Source organism: Schistocerca cancellata, chromosome 1 (genome assembly GCF_023864275.1).
Source record: "Schistocerca cancellata isolate TAMUIC-IGC-003103 chromosome 1, iqSchCanc2.1, whole genome shotgun sequence".
Classification (NCBI taxonomy): Eukaryota; Metazoa; Arthropoda; class Insecta; order Orthoptera; family Acrididae; genus Schistocerca; species Schistocerca cancellata.
This window is the reverse complement of record NC_064626.1, coordinates 773430128-773443666: the sequence shown is the minus strand read 5'-3', so window position 1 is coordinate 773443666 and position 13539 is coordinate 773430128. Positions and strand designations below refer to the sequence as shown.

Below are 13539 nucleotides of genomic sequence, written 5' to 3'. Positions count from 1 at the left end.
CTCCTTTCTGTCCTGTAATGATTCTTTCTTAATGCTTGTATGAGTTGATAGACTTTGTGTGTGTGTGTGTGTGTGTGTGTGTGTGTGTGTGTGTGTGTGTGTAAATTATCTCGAGAGCCTTAATGTGGTGTGCTGCCTTAATCTTACTGCAGTCTTCTGAACCTTCATGTTATATGAAATGTACTGTCTGTGGTTTTCTGAAGAAAGGCTTAGTTGTAGACCAGTTAGTTGAAAAAAAAAATCATCAATTTTTCATAAAGTTACAGAGAACAAATAGGTAAATACATAAAGTTACAGAGAACAAATAAGTAAATAGTGCTGTTCTCCACCGTTATTGAAGGATTCAGTAGATTTTTGTAAAACTTGCATGGCATCATTTGGACTTGCTAAAGAGATTAATTTTACTAGTTGATTCTGCAAACTGAGTTTTCTTACTGACACAATATCTCACAGTGTGTGTGGTTCAAAAGTTCCCTTTTTTCATGTACAGGTTGAGCATAAAATCTTCCTCTAATTATAAACTTTTCTGGGGTTGCAGTAAGGATAAAGTATTCAGTTTGCCAGTTCCTGATGTACAGACTCCTAGAGCATGAATAAAAGATGCAGCAGAGGTGGTGATGGAAGAGATATTGGTAAAGTCATGAAGAGAAATTGAGTATCTTTAGACATTCTGCAGACAACAGAGCACATGTGGAAGTGTATCCATAGAATCTTTGAATTAAGCTGCCGTCTGCAACAAAACACATAGCTTTCTCTTGCATAGCTCCTTATGGAAAAAAGTGGTCAGAGAAGATCTTAGTGCTCACACTGGACATAGTCATACTGTTCAGTGTTTATTGTTGCATACCACTAGTCTGCAAGCTCTTTCACACACCAGCCATCTTAAAATGTTTTTTTGGCAAGCATTATATATTGCTTTGAACATATTCTAGTTTTGTCACTTTCAGAACATTTTTGTGTTCCAGGAAAGTGAGAAAGAAAATCCGTATCTTTTCCAATATGGTATTCCTTGTGGACTCTGGGAATTTAGAGAAGATCTTTCTCATTTTCTATCAGAACTTTATGGTGGAAATGTGAACAGGTATTTGATATTAATTGTATTTTAACAATTAAACGTAAAAAAAAGCAAATAAAAGAAAAAATAAGAGACTGGATGTTTATCTGAATGCAACATTCAGTATTATCTTGTCTTTATGGCATGTGGGATAGTATGTTAGAACAATACAACATATAATTTTACATATGTTTAAAAGGTGACAATTAGGTTTTTAATAATTTATATTTAAAAATGCAGAGTAATAAAGCTCCAAAAGCATTATGACCATTTTATACAAAACAGTAAAATTACTGAGATATATAATATCAATACTCATTGATCTGAAACAGGAAAGTGAATAGAATCAACACAAAATACAAGGGTTTGTTTATTGAAAAGTAAGTACAGGTATGGCTGAAAATGTCTCATGCCAACATTGCCACCATTATAATTCTGTTTTGGAAGTGTATTTCTTAAGTTGTTACCTGTAGGCTTCTGCAAATTTTTAATTTCTTGTGATTTTTAATGTACACTAGTTTTCTTGTAGTATCTCAAACTGGTGTTCATTAGGCCCCTGTATTATGAGAAAATAAGCAATCAATATGTGTGGTTCAATATTGAATCATCTAGTGAACCTTAGAGTGTATATTGTATGAATGTATTGTGAGTTACTTCTTTCAAAGGCAAGCTAGATCTCGTAGGAGTTTCCTGCAGAGGCAAAAGTGGACATCTATTTTTGCAAAAATTATAGGAATCATATGTACCCTATACCTGCTGTGTCATCTCCATTCCATGATTTCTTTTGACGCTTATTTTGAATTTGCACCTTGAGATGGCACCATGTCAAAATAATATTAGCAATTGCTAAATATGTATACAAATTGGATACACATTCCGGTCCCCTTCTCCCCTCTCCATTTGTGCAGCTCCTCCTCTTCCACTGTCCCTTTGCCCATCTCCTTCTCCCCCTCCCTCTCTCTTTATCAGCCTCCTCTCCCTCTCCTTCCAACCACCCTCTCCCTGTCCATATACTTCTCCCCCCCCCCCCCTCTGCCCATCTCCTTCACACCTCACTCTGTCATTTCCTCCGATCCCTGTTTGTTGTTCTCTGTCGGTCTCCTCCTCCTCCACCCCCCCCCCCCCCTCTGTCGGTCTCCTCCTCCTCCTCCTCCTCCACCCTCCCTCTGTCGGTCTCCTCCTCTTCCTCCACCCTCCCTTTGTCGGTATCCTCCTCCTCCTCCTCCTCCTCCTCCTCCACCCTCCCTAAGTTGGTCTCCTCCTCCTCCACCCTCCCTCTGACGGTCTGCTCGTCCTCCACCCCCCTGTCTGTCTCCTTCTCCTCCACCCCCCAGTCCCCTCTGCCAGTCTGCTCCTCCTCAACCCCAGCCCCCCTGCCAGGTCTGCTCCTCCTCAACCCCACCCTCCTGCTAGGTCTGCTCCTCCTCCTCCTCCTCCTCCTCCTCCTCCTCCTCCTCCTCCTCCTCCTCTCCCCTGTCGATGTGCTGCACCTCCTTCTCCCCCCTCTGCCGACCTCCTCCTCCTGCCCCCTTTTCGAAAGTGCTTATCCTCCTCCCCTCCCCTGTCGACCTGCTCCTCCTCCTCCCTCTTCTTCTCCGACCGGATCCTCCTCCTCCCCCTCCTCTGATCAGCTCAGTCTCCTCCCCTCCCCCTTTTTCTCCGACCTGGTCCTGCTCCTCCCCCCTCCTCTGATCAGCTCAGTCTCCTCCTCCTCCCCCCTCTCTGTCGACCTCCTACCCCTCCTCTCCTCCTCCTCCTCCTCCTCCTCCTCCTCCTCCTCCTCCTCCTCCCCCCCTTCCTCACCCCTTCATCTCCCCGTCCTCCTCCCTTGATCTACTCTTTCTCCTCCTTCCCCCCCTCCTCTGTCGACCTGCTCCTCCCTCTTCTCTCTCTGTCCATCCCCTCCTTCTGCTTCGATGTCAATCCATGCCCTCCTCCCTCAATCTTACTGTGTGTTGCCATGCTCGCCCCAGTAGGAGGCTGGTGGTCCAAACCCCTTCTTCCAGATTGTAACTAATATGTGTATCTAATTTGGCTGTGATCATTCCAGGTTTAGGATGAGCTTTCAACCCAGTGGTATGGGTCGCATATGCACATGTTAGATATGTTTCACATATATTGATTATATGTCTCACAAATCACCAGCGAATTTTGCCTGTAGTTTCATTTTCACACAGCTTAATGCTTATCATATTGTGTCTCCTGAACTATGTGATGTATAATGATATAATATTGCAGGTGCATCCAATGGTATATGTGGCTACTGTCTGTGAAATGTGTTGTGAACAGAGTTACTAGTAAATAAGTAATAAAGTACAGTGTCATATATGGCGCCACAGTGTTTCAAGCATCTCAATGTTTGACATCATATCTTCTAAATTATATGTTGTACGGTGATATATTTTTGTAGGTACATTCAACAGCTGATGTAGATACTGTCTACAAAACGTGTTGCGAATAAAGTTGGTGGCATCTAAGTAATAAATTTAAACATTCTGCAAGATGCAGCAGTTTTTCACACATTTCTGTTCATAACTTCAATCTCCAGAACTGTGTGTCATACAGTCATATAATTTTGCTGGTACATTCAGTGGGATATGTGAATACTGGTTGCAGAATGTGTTGCAAACACAGTTAGAAAGTAAAGATTTAGTACATTGAAACATCATGCTTCATTGAGTGGTTTTACTAATTGGACATTGAAAGTGTAGTTAGCAAAAAAAATTTTTTTTTTTCCAATATGGATTGGGGCTAAGAAATGAAAGAGGAAGCCGTCTGTTAGAATTTTGCACAGAGCATAACTTAATCATAGCTAACACTTGGTTCAAGAATCATAAAAGAAGGTTGTATACATGGAAGAATCCTGGAGATACTAAAAGGTATCAGATAGATTTTATAATGGTAAGACAGAGATTTAGGAACCAGGTTTTAAATTGTAGGACATTTCCAGGGGCAGATGTGGACTCTGACCGCAACCTATTGATTATGAACTGTAGATTAAAACTGAAGAAATTGCAAAAAGGTGGGAATTTAAGGAGATGGGACCTGGATAAACTGACTAAACCAGAGGTTGTACAGAGTTTCAGGGAGAGCATAAGGGAACAATTGACAGAAATGGGGGAAAGAAATACAGTAGAAGATGAAGGGGTAGCTCTGAGGGATGAAGTAGTGAAGGCAGCAGAGGATCAAGTAGGTAAAAAGATGAGGGCTAGCAGAAATCCTTGAGTAGCAGAAGAGATATTGAATTTAATTGATGAAAGGGAAAATATAAAAATGCAGTAAATGAAGCGGAAAAGGAATACAAATGCATCAAAAATGATATTGTTAGGAAGTGCAAAATGGCTAAGCAGGGATGGCTAGAGGACAAATGTAAAGATGTAGAAGCAGATATCACTAGGGGTAAGATAGATACTGCCTACAGGAAAATAAGAGACCTTTGGAGAAAAGAGAACCACTTGTATGAATATCAAGAGCTCAGATGGAAACTCAGTTCTAAGCAAAGAAGGGAAAGCAGAAATGTGGAAGGAGTATATAGAGGGTCTATGCAAGGGTGATGTACTTGAGGACAATATTATGGAAATGGAAGAGGATGTAGATGAAGATGAAATGGGAGATATTATACTGCGTGAAGAGTTTGACAGACACTGAAAGACCTGAGTCGAAACAAGGCCCTAGGAGTAGACAACATTCCTTTAGAACTACTGACAGCCTTGGGAGAGCCAGTCCTGACAAAACTCTACCATCTGGTGAGCAAGATGTATGAGACAGGCGAAATACCCTCAGACTTCAAGAAGAATATAATAATTCCAATCCCAAAGAAAGCAGGTGTTGACAGATGTGAAAATTACTGAACTATCAGTTTAATAAGTCACAGCTGTAAAATACTAACGTGAATTCTTTACAGTCGAATGGAAAAACTGGTAGAAGTCGACCTCGGGGAAGATCAGTTTGGATTCTGCAGAAATGTTGGAACACTTGAGGCAATACTGACCCTACCACTTATCTTAGAAAATAAATTAAGGAAAGGCAAACCTACGTTTCTAGCATTTGTAGACTTAGAGAAAGCTTTTGACAATGTTGACTGGAATACTCTCTTTCAAATTTTGAAGGTGGCAGGGGTAAAATGCAGGGAGCGAAAGGCTATTTACAACTTCTACAGAAACCAGATGGCAGTAATAAGAGTCGAGGGGCATGGAAGGGAAGCAGTGGTTGGGAAGGGAGTGAGACAGGGTTGTAGCCTCTCCCCGATGCTATTCAATCTGTATATTGAGCAAGCAGTAAAGGAAACAAAAGAACAGTTCGGAGTAGGTATTAAAATCCATGGAGAAGAAATAAAAACTTTGAGCTTCGCCGATGACATTGTAATTCTGTCAGAGACAGCAAAGGACTTGGAAGAGCAGTTGAATGGAATGGACAGTGTCTTGAAAGGAGGATATAAGATGAACATCAACAAAAGCAAAACAAGGATAATGGAATGTAGTCGAATTAAGTCAGGTGATGCTGAGGGAATTAGATTAGGAAATGAGACACTTAAAGTAGTAAAGGAGTTTTGCTATTTGGGGAGCAAAAAAACTGATGATGGTCGAAGTAGAGAGGATATAAAATGTAGACTGGCAATGGCAAGGAAAGCGTTTCTCAAGAAGAGAAATTTGTTAACATCGAGTATAGATTTAAGTGTCAGGAAGTGTACGGAGTGTAGCCATGTATGGAAGTTAAACATGGACAATAAATAGTTTGGACAAGAAGAGAATAGAAGCTTTCGAAATGTGGTGCTACAGAAGAATGTTGAAGGTTAGGTGGGTAGATCACATAACTAATGAGGAGGTATTGAATAGGATTGGGGAGAAGAGAAGTTCGTGGCACAACTTGACTAGAAGAAGGGACCGGTTGGTAGGACATGTCCTGAGGCATCAAGGGATCACAAATTTAGCATTGGAGGGCAGCGTGGAGCGTAAAAATCTAGAGTGAGACCAAGAGATGAATACCCTAAGCAGATTCAGAAGGATGTAGGTTGCAGTGGGTACTGGGAGATGAAGGAGCTTGCACAGGATAGATTAGCATGAAGAGCTGCATCAAACCAGTCTCAGGACTGAAGACCAGAACAACAACATCATTTTGTAGGGGTTGTCAGTGAGAAAAAGTTTCATAAAGGTTCGAAATTGTGTGTAAAGTTTGTTGCATATCACTTAAGTGCTCTCATTCTCAAATACTGGATGACTGATGTTCACACATCATGGGCTACACTGCTTCTTCAGCCCCACCCCTTAGATAGATGGTTCTTACCAGCACAGTTATGATGTCCAGATGGTGATACATTTACCAAGTTTGTTTGAAATCTGTCCAGTGATTTAGGAGGAGATGTAGTATGTACGTAACATACATACACAGGTATGTACCTACATACATACATACATACATACATACATACATACAACAACTTTTATAAAATTTTAAAAAAGTGCTCTACTAGGTATATAAAAGCATGCATAATCAAATGTGCACCATTGTATTAAAATTTCAAATCAGTCGATGAAGATCTTCCGCAGATTTAACATTTTGAACAAACAAACATTTACATTTTTACTTATATAGATATACAGTAAAAGCCCAGCATAATGCGGTTATTTGGGGACTTGCTTTACTCGGACGGTATAGAGAGCCACTTGTATGAATATCAAGAGCTCAGATGGAAACCCAGTTTTAAGCAAAGAAGGGAAAGCAGAAAGGTGGAAGGAGTGAAGAGTTTGATAGAGCACTGAAAGACCTAAGTCAAAACAAGGCCCCGGGAATAGATAACATTCCATTGGATCTACTGACAGCCTTGGGAGAGCCAGTCCTAACAAAACTCTTACCATCTGGTGAGCAAGATGTATGAGACAGGCGAAATACCCTCAGACTTCAAGAAGAATATAATAATTCCATTCCCAAAGAAAGCAGGTGTTGACAGATGTGAAAATTACTGAACTATCAGATTAATATGTCACAGCTGCAAAATACTAATGCGAATTCTTTACAGACGAATGGAAATACTGGTAGAAGCTGACCTCAGGGAAGATCAGTTTGGATTCCGTAGAGATGTTGGAACACATGAGGCAATACTGACCCTATGACTTATCTTAGAAAATAGATTAAGGAAAGGCAAACCTACATTTCTAGCATTTCTGGACTTAGAGAAAGCTTTTGACAATGTTGACTGGAATACTCTTTCTCAAATTGTGAAGGTGGCAGGGGTAAAATACAGGGAGTGAAAGGCTATCTAGAATTTGTACAGAAAGCAGATGGCAGTTATAAGAGTCGAGGGACATGAAAGGGAAGCAGTGCTTGGGAAGGGAGTGAGACAGGGTTGTAGCCTCTCCCCGATGCTATTCAATTTGTATATTAAGCAAGCAGTAAAGGAAACAAAAGAACAGTTCGGAGTAGGTATTAAAATCCATGGAGAAGAAATAAAAACTTTGAGCTTCGCCGATGACATTGTAATTCTGTCAGAGACAGTAAAGGACTTGGAAGAGCAGTTGAACGGAATGGACAGTGTCTTGAAAGAAGCAAAACGAGGATAATGGAATGTAGTTGAATTAAATCGGGTGATGCTGCGGGAATTAGATTAGGAAATGAGACACTTAAAGTAGTAAAGGAGTTTTGCTATTTGGGGAGCAAAATAACTGATGATGGTCGAAGTAGAGAGGATATAAAGTGTAGACTGGCAATGGCAAGGAAAGCGTTTCTCAAGAAGAGAAATTTGTTAACATCGAGTATTGATTTAAGTGTCAGGAAGTTGTTTCTGAAAGTATTTGTATGGAGTGTAGCCATGTCTGGAAGTGAAACATGGACAATAAATAGTTTAGACAAGAAGAGAACAGAAGCTTTCGAAATGTGGTGCTACAGAAGAATGCTGAAGATTAGATGGGTAGATCACGTAACTAATGAGGAGGTATTGAATAGAATTGCGGAGAAGAGGAGTTCGTGGCACAACTTGACTAGAAGAAGGGATCGGTTGGTAGGACATGTCCTGAGGCATCAAGGGATCACCAATTTAGTCCTGGAGGGCAGCGTGGATGGTAAAAATCGTAGAGGAAGACCAAGAGATGAATACACTAAGCAGATTCAGAAGGATGTAGGCTGCAGTAGGTACTGGGAGATGAAGAGGCTTGCACAGGATAGATTAGCATGGAGAGCTGCATCAAACCAGTCTCAGGACTGAAGACCACAACAACAGCATAGAGAACCCACAGTATATCGAGAGTGAGCCATGCAGTGACAAACTAAGCATGGAAAGATAGGAAGAAAACACAGTGCAATATTCCAGAATAAAATTTTCACTCTGCGGTGGGGTGTGTGTTGATTTGGAACTTCCTGGCAGATTAAAACTGTGTGCTGGACCGAGACTCAAACTCGGGACCTTTGCCTTTTGCAAGCAACTGCTCTGCCAACTGAGCTGTCCAAGCATGACTCACGACTCGTCCTCACAATTTTACTTCCACCATTGTAGTTGTGAAGACGATTCGTGAGTCGTGCTTGGACATCTCAGTTGGTGGAGCACTTGCCCATGAAAGGCAAGGGTCCCAAGTTCGAGTCTCGGTCCGGCACATACTTTTAATCTGCCAGAAGTTTCATATCAGTGCACACTCTGCTGCAGAGTGAAAATTTCATTCTGGGAACATCACCCAGAATGTGGCTAAGCCATGTCTCCGCAATATCCTTTCTTCCAGTAGTGCTAGTCCTGCAAGTTTCAGAGGAGAACCTCTGTGAAGTTTGGAATGTAGGAGATGAGGTACTGGTGAAAGCAAAATTGTGAGGGTGAGTCATGCTTGGTCAGCTCAGTTGGTAGAGCACTTCCCGCGAAAGGCAAAGGTCCCGAGTTCAAGTCTCAGTCCGGCTCACAGTTTTAATCTGCAATATTATACATACTGTGCTATGCTGTACTCAAATTTAAAGAACAGTAGAATTAAAGCACTTCAGAAACTTCCCAAATATGATACAGCAATTAGACAAACTTCATTGAATTGTCAACCAAACAATAACACAAATTTACACTGGCTGTAAGCTACAGTGCATCACTATTCTGTTGTTTTAAAGAAGTCAGTTAGCTTTATTTGGCATTTCATTTCTCACAGTTGCTTTAGAATTGGAATCAGAATTTTATTGTCCAACAACATACATACATAAATCATTGATGTAAAGTATAGTAGGCTCGTCAATATAGATAATGTACTAGAGATACATGCAGTGTGTCAGACAAAGAACAAAGACAATTTTAATTTACAAAAATCATTACAAATTTGGTCAATACTCTACCAAAAACATTTTCATCATCATTTAAAAATACCATGAATGAATAACATTTTTGCACTAGTTTGACACACAATCTTATCTTCCGTAAACTTAGTTCCATACTGTGAAAGTTTTTCGTTTTTAATTATGAATTTTCATAGCCATGTAATGAGGAGTTTGGGAGTAGAGCCTTAATCTATGAGACAGCAGCATGAAATTCTTTCCAGAATGAGATTTTCACTCTGCAGCGGAGTGTGCACTGATATGAAACTTCCTGGCAGATTAAAACTGTGTGCTGGACCGAGACCTGAACTCTGGACCTTTGCCTTTCACGGGAAAGTGCTCTACCAACTGAACTACCCAAGCGTGACTCGCGATCCCATCCTCACAGCTTTACTTCTGCCAGTACCTCGTCTCCTACCTTGTTAGAGCATTTGCCCGCAAATGGCAAAGGTTCCGAGTTCAAAAATGTCTGCTTGTGTATGTGTATGTGCGGATGGATATGTGTGTGTGTGCGAATGTATACCTGTCCTTTTTTCACCCTGAGGTAAGACTTTCCACTCCCGGGATTGGAATGACTCCTTACCCTCTCCCTTAAAACCCACATCCTTTCGTCTTTCCCTCGCCTTCCCTCTTTCCTGATGAAGCAACTGTTTGTTGCGAAAGCTTGAATTTTGTGTGTATGTTTGTGTTTGTTTGTGTGTCTGTCGACCTGCCAGCACTTTTGTTTGGTAAGTCTCAAAATCTTTGTTTTTAGATATATTTTTCCCACGTGGAATGTTTCCCTCTATTATATTCGTACCATTAATTTGAACCCAACAATTACATTTGTTATTGTCACTGTTGCATTTCGAAATCTTTTCTGTCGTCTTATTTTCTCTTTCTGTTTTTGCCAGTAGTTTCACTTTGTATTCATCTTCTCCTTTTTACCGTAATCTACTATACAATTTTATCCCGCCGATATATATTCAATAATACGTAATAATACGTAACCCACTTCCAAACCATAACCAAAAAAATTTTTTCCCGCTTTCAACACTACCGCTACTATAGAATCCACCGTTTCTAGTTCACAAACAGTTCCTTTCACCTATTAAACAACCATTTCTGCTAGTTCTAATAACTTTTGCTTTATTTCCATTTCCATTTTTCTCACATCACTGATCATTTTTAGCCGCTTCCCACAGGTTTTAATGTCATTATTTCTTCGTCAGACAATTGTTAGCCTCATTTTCATAATCTGCCATCACAAAACCACTCCTTTTAATACATTTACATGTAGTTTTTTTGAAATTATCCCGAATTTCTCCACCCTTTAACGTATTTTGGCGGCAACACAACCACCTAACCTTTATGCACATCGTTGTCTACCTACACAAGTTCACCACAGGATCAACATAGTCCAGCTCTAACCAACACTTTTTAGCCTTTTTTCACACCAGATCTCCAGTTGCTTTCTAGTTCACCTTTATCTCTCTCAATATTTTCATTTTCATTTCAGCCTCATGTTACACTTTCCACCTTCTAATACCATGTCACCCTCAAAAATGTCTGCTTGTGTCTGTGTATGTGCGGATGGATATGTGTGTGTGTGTGTGCGCGCGAGTGTATACCTGTCCTTTTTTTCCCCCTGAGGTAAGTCTTTCCGCTCCCGGGATTGGAATGACTCCTTACCCTCTCCCTTAAAACCCACATCCTTTCCTATTTCCCTCTCCTTCCCTCTTTCCTGATGAAGCAACTGTTTGTTGCAAAAGCTTGAATTTTGTGTGTATGTTTGTGTTTGCTTGTGTGTCTATCGACCTGCCAGCGCTTTTGTTTGGTAAGTCTCAAAATCTTTGTTTTTAGATATATTTTTCCCATGTGGAACGTTTCCCTCTATTATATTCGTATCATTAATTTGAACCCAACAATTACGTTACTTAATGCAGAATGGTATACAATAATTTATTGCCACAGTTTTGTCAATAAAATGAGGTAAAAGCAGAAAATGTTGCATCATTCTTCATCAGGAAAACTGTCACACAACATGTCAAACAAATCATTATTTGATGGAGAAAAACATGGAATTAATATGTCAGTGTTCACCTGATCTCTTGCCTAATGACTTCTTTTTGTTCCCGGTTTTTTTTTAGTGGACAGTGATTTTCATCACCGAAGCTGTTGAATCTTTACAAAACCTTGTTTTTTTTTTTTTTTAGGTTATAGCATGAGAGTGCAAATAAAATGTTTCTAGAATTTGTCTCAACACAAATACAAGTGTGTGAATTTAAAACCAAATATTTTGATAATGGTTAAAATGACTTCTTTCATTGCTTCTGTAAAAACATAAAAGATGGCCCTCATAGCTTGTGGCAGAGTAAGCAGAAAACTGGAAGATGATCTTTGAGGGCCTGTTCCAACAAACCTAATTTAAAAATTTGTATACTATATAAGAAAAAATTTCAGCCCAAGTTGTTGGGATTCCGAAAGTGACTTTAGGTCAAGCATTATTGATAATATGATTTTCCCAATGTTAATAATATCAAACAATTGCATACTTCATGCTTCAAATGCATGATTTGAAAATTAACTTTGTCCATTTGATTAATTTTGTTCGTATATTTTCAAACATTTTAAGTACACTTTAAACTCTTCAGCATGTAATGTCCATATTCCTGAGGAATCTAAGTACATTATTTTAGATTGTGTAATGTAATGTAAAATTTTAAAAAATTGGGAATTGCATAGCAAACCCCTTATGTAGTGATTACGTTGTTTCTTTTAGTTAATTTGTGACATGCTAATTTGATCATTTTAAGGAAAGATCTCGTGCTAACATGTGGGGCAACACATGGTCTTCAGCTGATACTGGGGACATTCCTGTCTCCAAATGCTGTTATATTTGTTGAGGAGGCTACATACATGATTGCATTGTCAGCTTTCAAACAGTATCCTTTGATGAAAATAGTTCCAGGTATTTATATAATGCTATACATTCTTGTTTTATGTACCACTTCAGTGTGTTGTTCATTTTGTGTGGCTGAAATTTGTCTTCAGGACAACTCACAGTATTCTTGTGTGTCCAAGCATTATTTTGTGCATATTTTTATATGGGCCATGCTTTGCGAGTGTCCCTGAAACTGTGGAAATCGTAATGAAGGATATAATTATAATATGAAGTTGTTCATTTGCTGTCTGTAGCATTAGATCTTCTCTCTCTTCTTCGGTTATCAACCCACAGGTTGGTTGGCAGCAGCACGCCATTCCGTTCTTTTGTCAACTTTCTTCTTCATATCTGCATAGGTCTGGCACCCGATGTCATTTATTACTTGTTGAATGTAGGTTAATCTAGGTCGTCCTCGGCGAGTTCTTCCTTCAATGATTCCTTCTAATATTCTCTTAATGAAATTGTTATGCCGTAAAATGTGACCTATGAAGGTTATTCTTCTTTTCTGTATACTTCGCCAAAGAGATCTGTTTTCTTTCACTCTTCTGAGGACATCTTCGTTTGTAGCCTTGTCTCGCCAGCTGATTTTTTCCATTCTCCGGTAGCACCACATTTCGAATGCCTCTAATCTTCTCTTTTCTTCTTTTCCACAAGTCCAAGTTTCACATCCGTAAAGGGCTGTACTCCACACATAGGTTTTCATGACTCTCTTTCTTACGTCTAAACTAACATTTCTACTCGTCAGTAAGTTTCTTTTTCCATTGAATGCTATTTTGGCAAGTTGTATTCTGTTTTTAATGTCACTTTTGCTCCTTCCATCTGCTGTTATTTTGCTACCTAAGTAGTTAAATTCTGTAACCTGCCCTAGTTTCTCTCCCTTTATTGTTATTCGTATGGGTTCATTGTAGTTCAGGGCGCCACTCACCATCACTTTAGTCTTTTTCTTATTTATTTTCATTCCATACTGTTCTTTTAAGGTGTTTTCCATTTCATTGAGTGCGGCTTCTAAATCTTCTTTCCTTTCTGTAATTATGGCGATATCATCTGCATATCGCAACATATCTATTTTCATTCCGTTAAGTTTTATTCCTACTTCAATATTCTCTCTTATTTTGTCTATTGCTTCTTGGATATATGCGTTGAAAATTACTGGAGATAGTGGGCATCCCTGTCTCACTCCTTTCCTTATTCTTGCTGTTTCTTCTTTGTTTTCCTTCTTAACTAAGGCTGTTTCATTTTGGTATATTTTAAAGATTATCCTTCTATCATTATATTTCAGACCAGCCTTCTT

At 39.6% G+C, this 13539-nt stretch overlaps 1 protein-coding gene across 2 annotated transcripts in view; it reads left to right on the top strand.

Moving 5' to 3' along the window:
• The window catches only part of LOC126187289 (2-aminoadipate transaminase), a 66212-nt gene that overhangs the window by 13823 nt on the left and 38850 nt on the right, over positions 1 to 13539 (top strand). For both annotated transcript variants that reach the window (XM_049928291.1, XM_049928283.1), the window contains 2 exons: positions 966 to 1081; positions 12121 to 12275. In XM_049928291.1, the coding sequence (XP_049784248.1) occupies positions 966 to 1081; positions 12121 to 12275 (271 nt within the window). The remainder of the gene's footprint in view (positions 1 to 965; positions 1082 to 12120; positions 12276 to 13539) is intronic.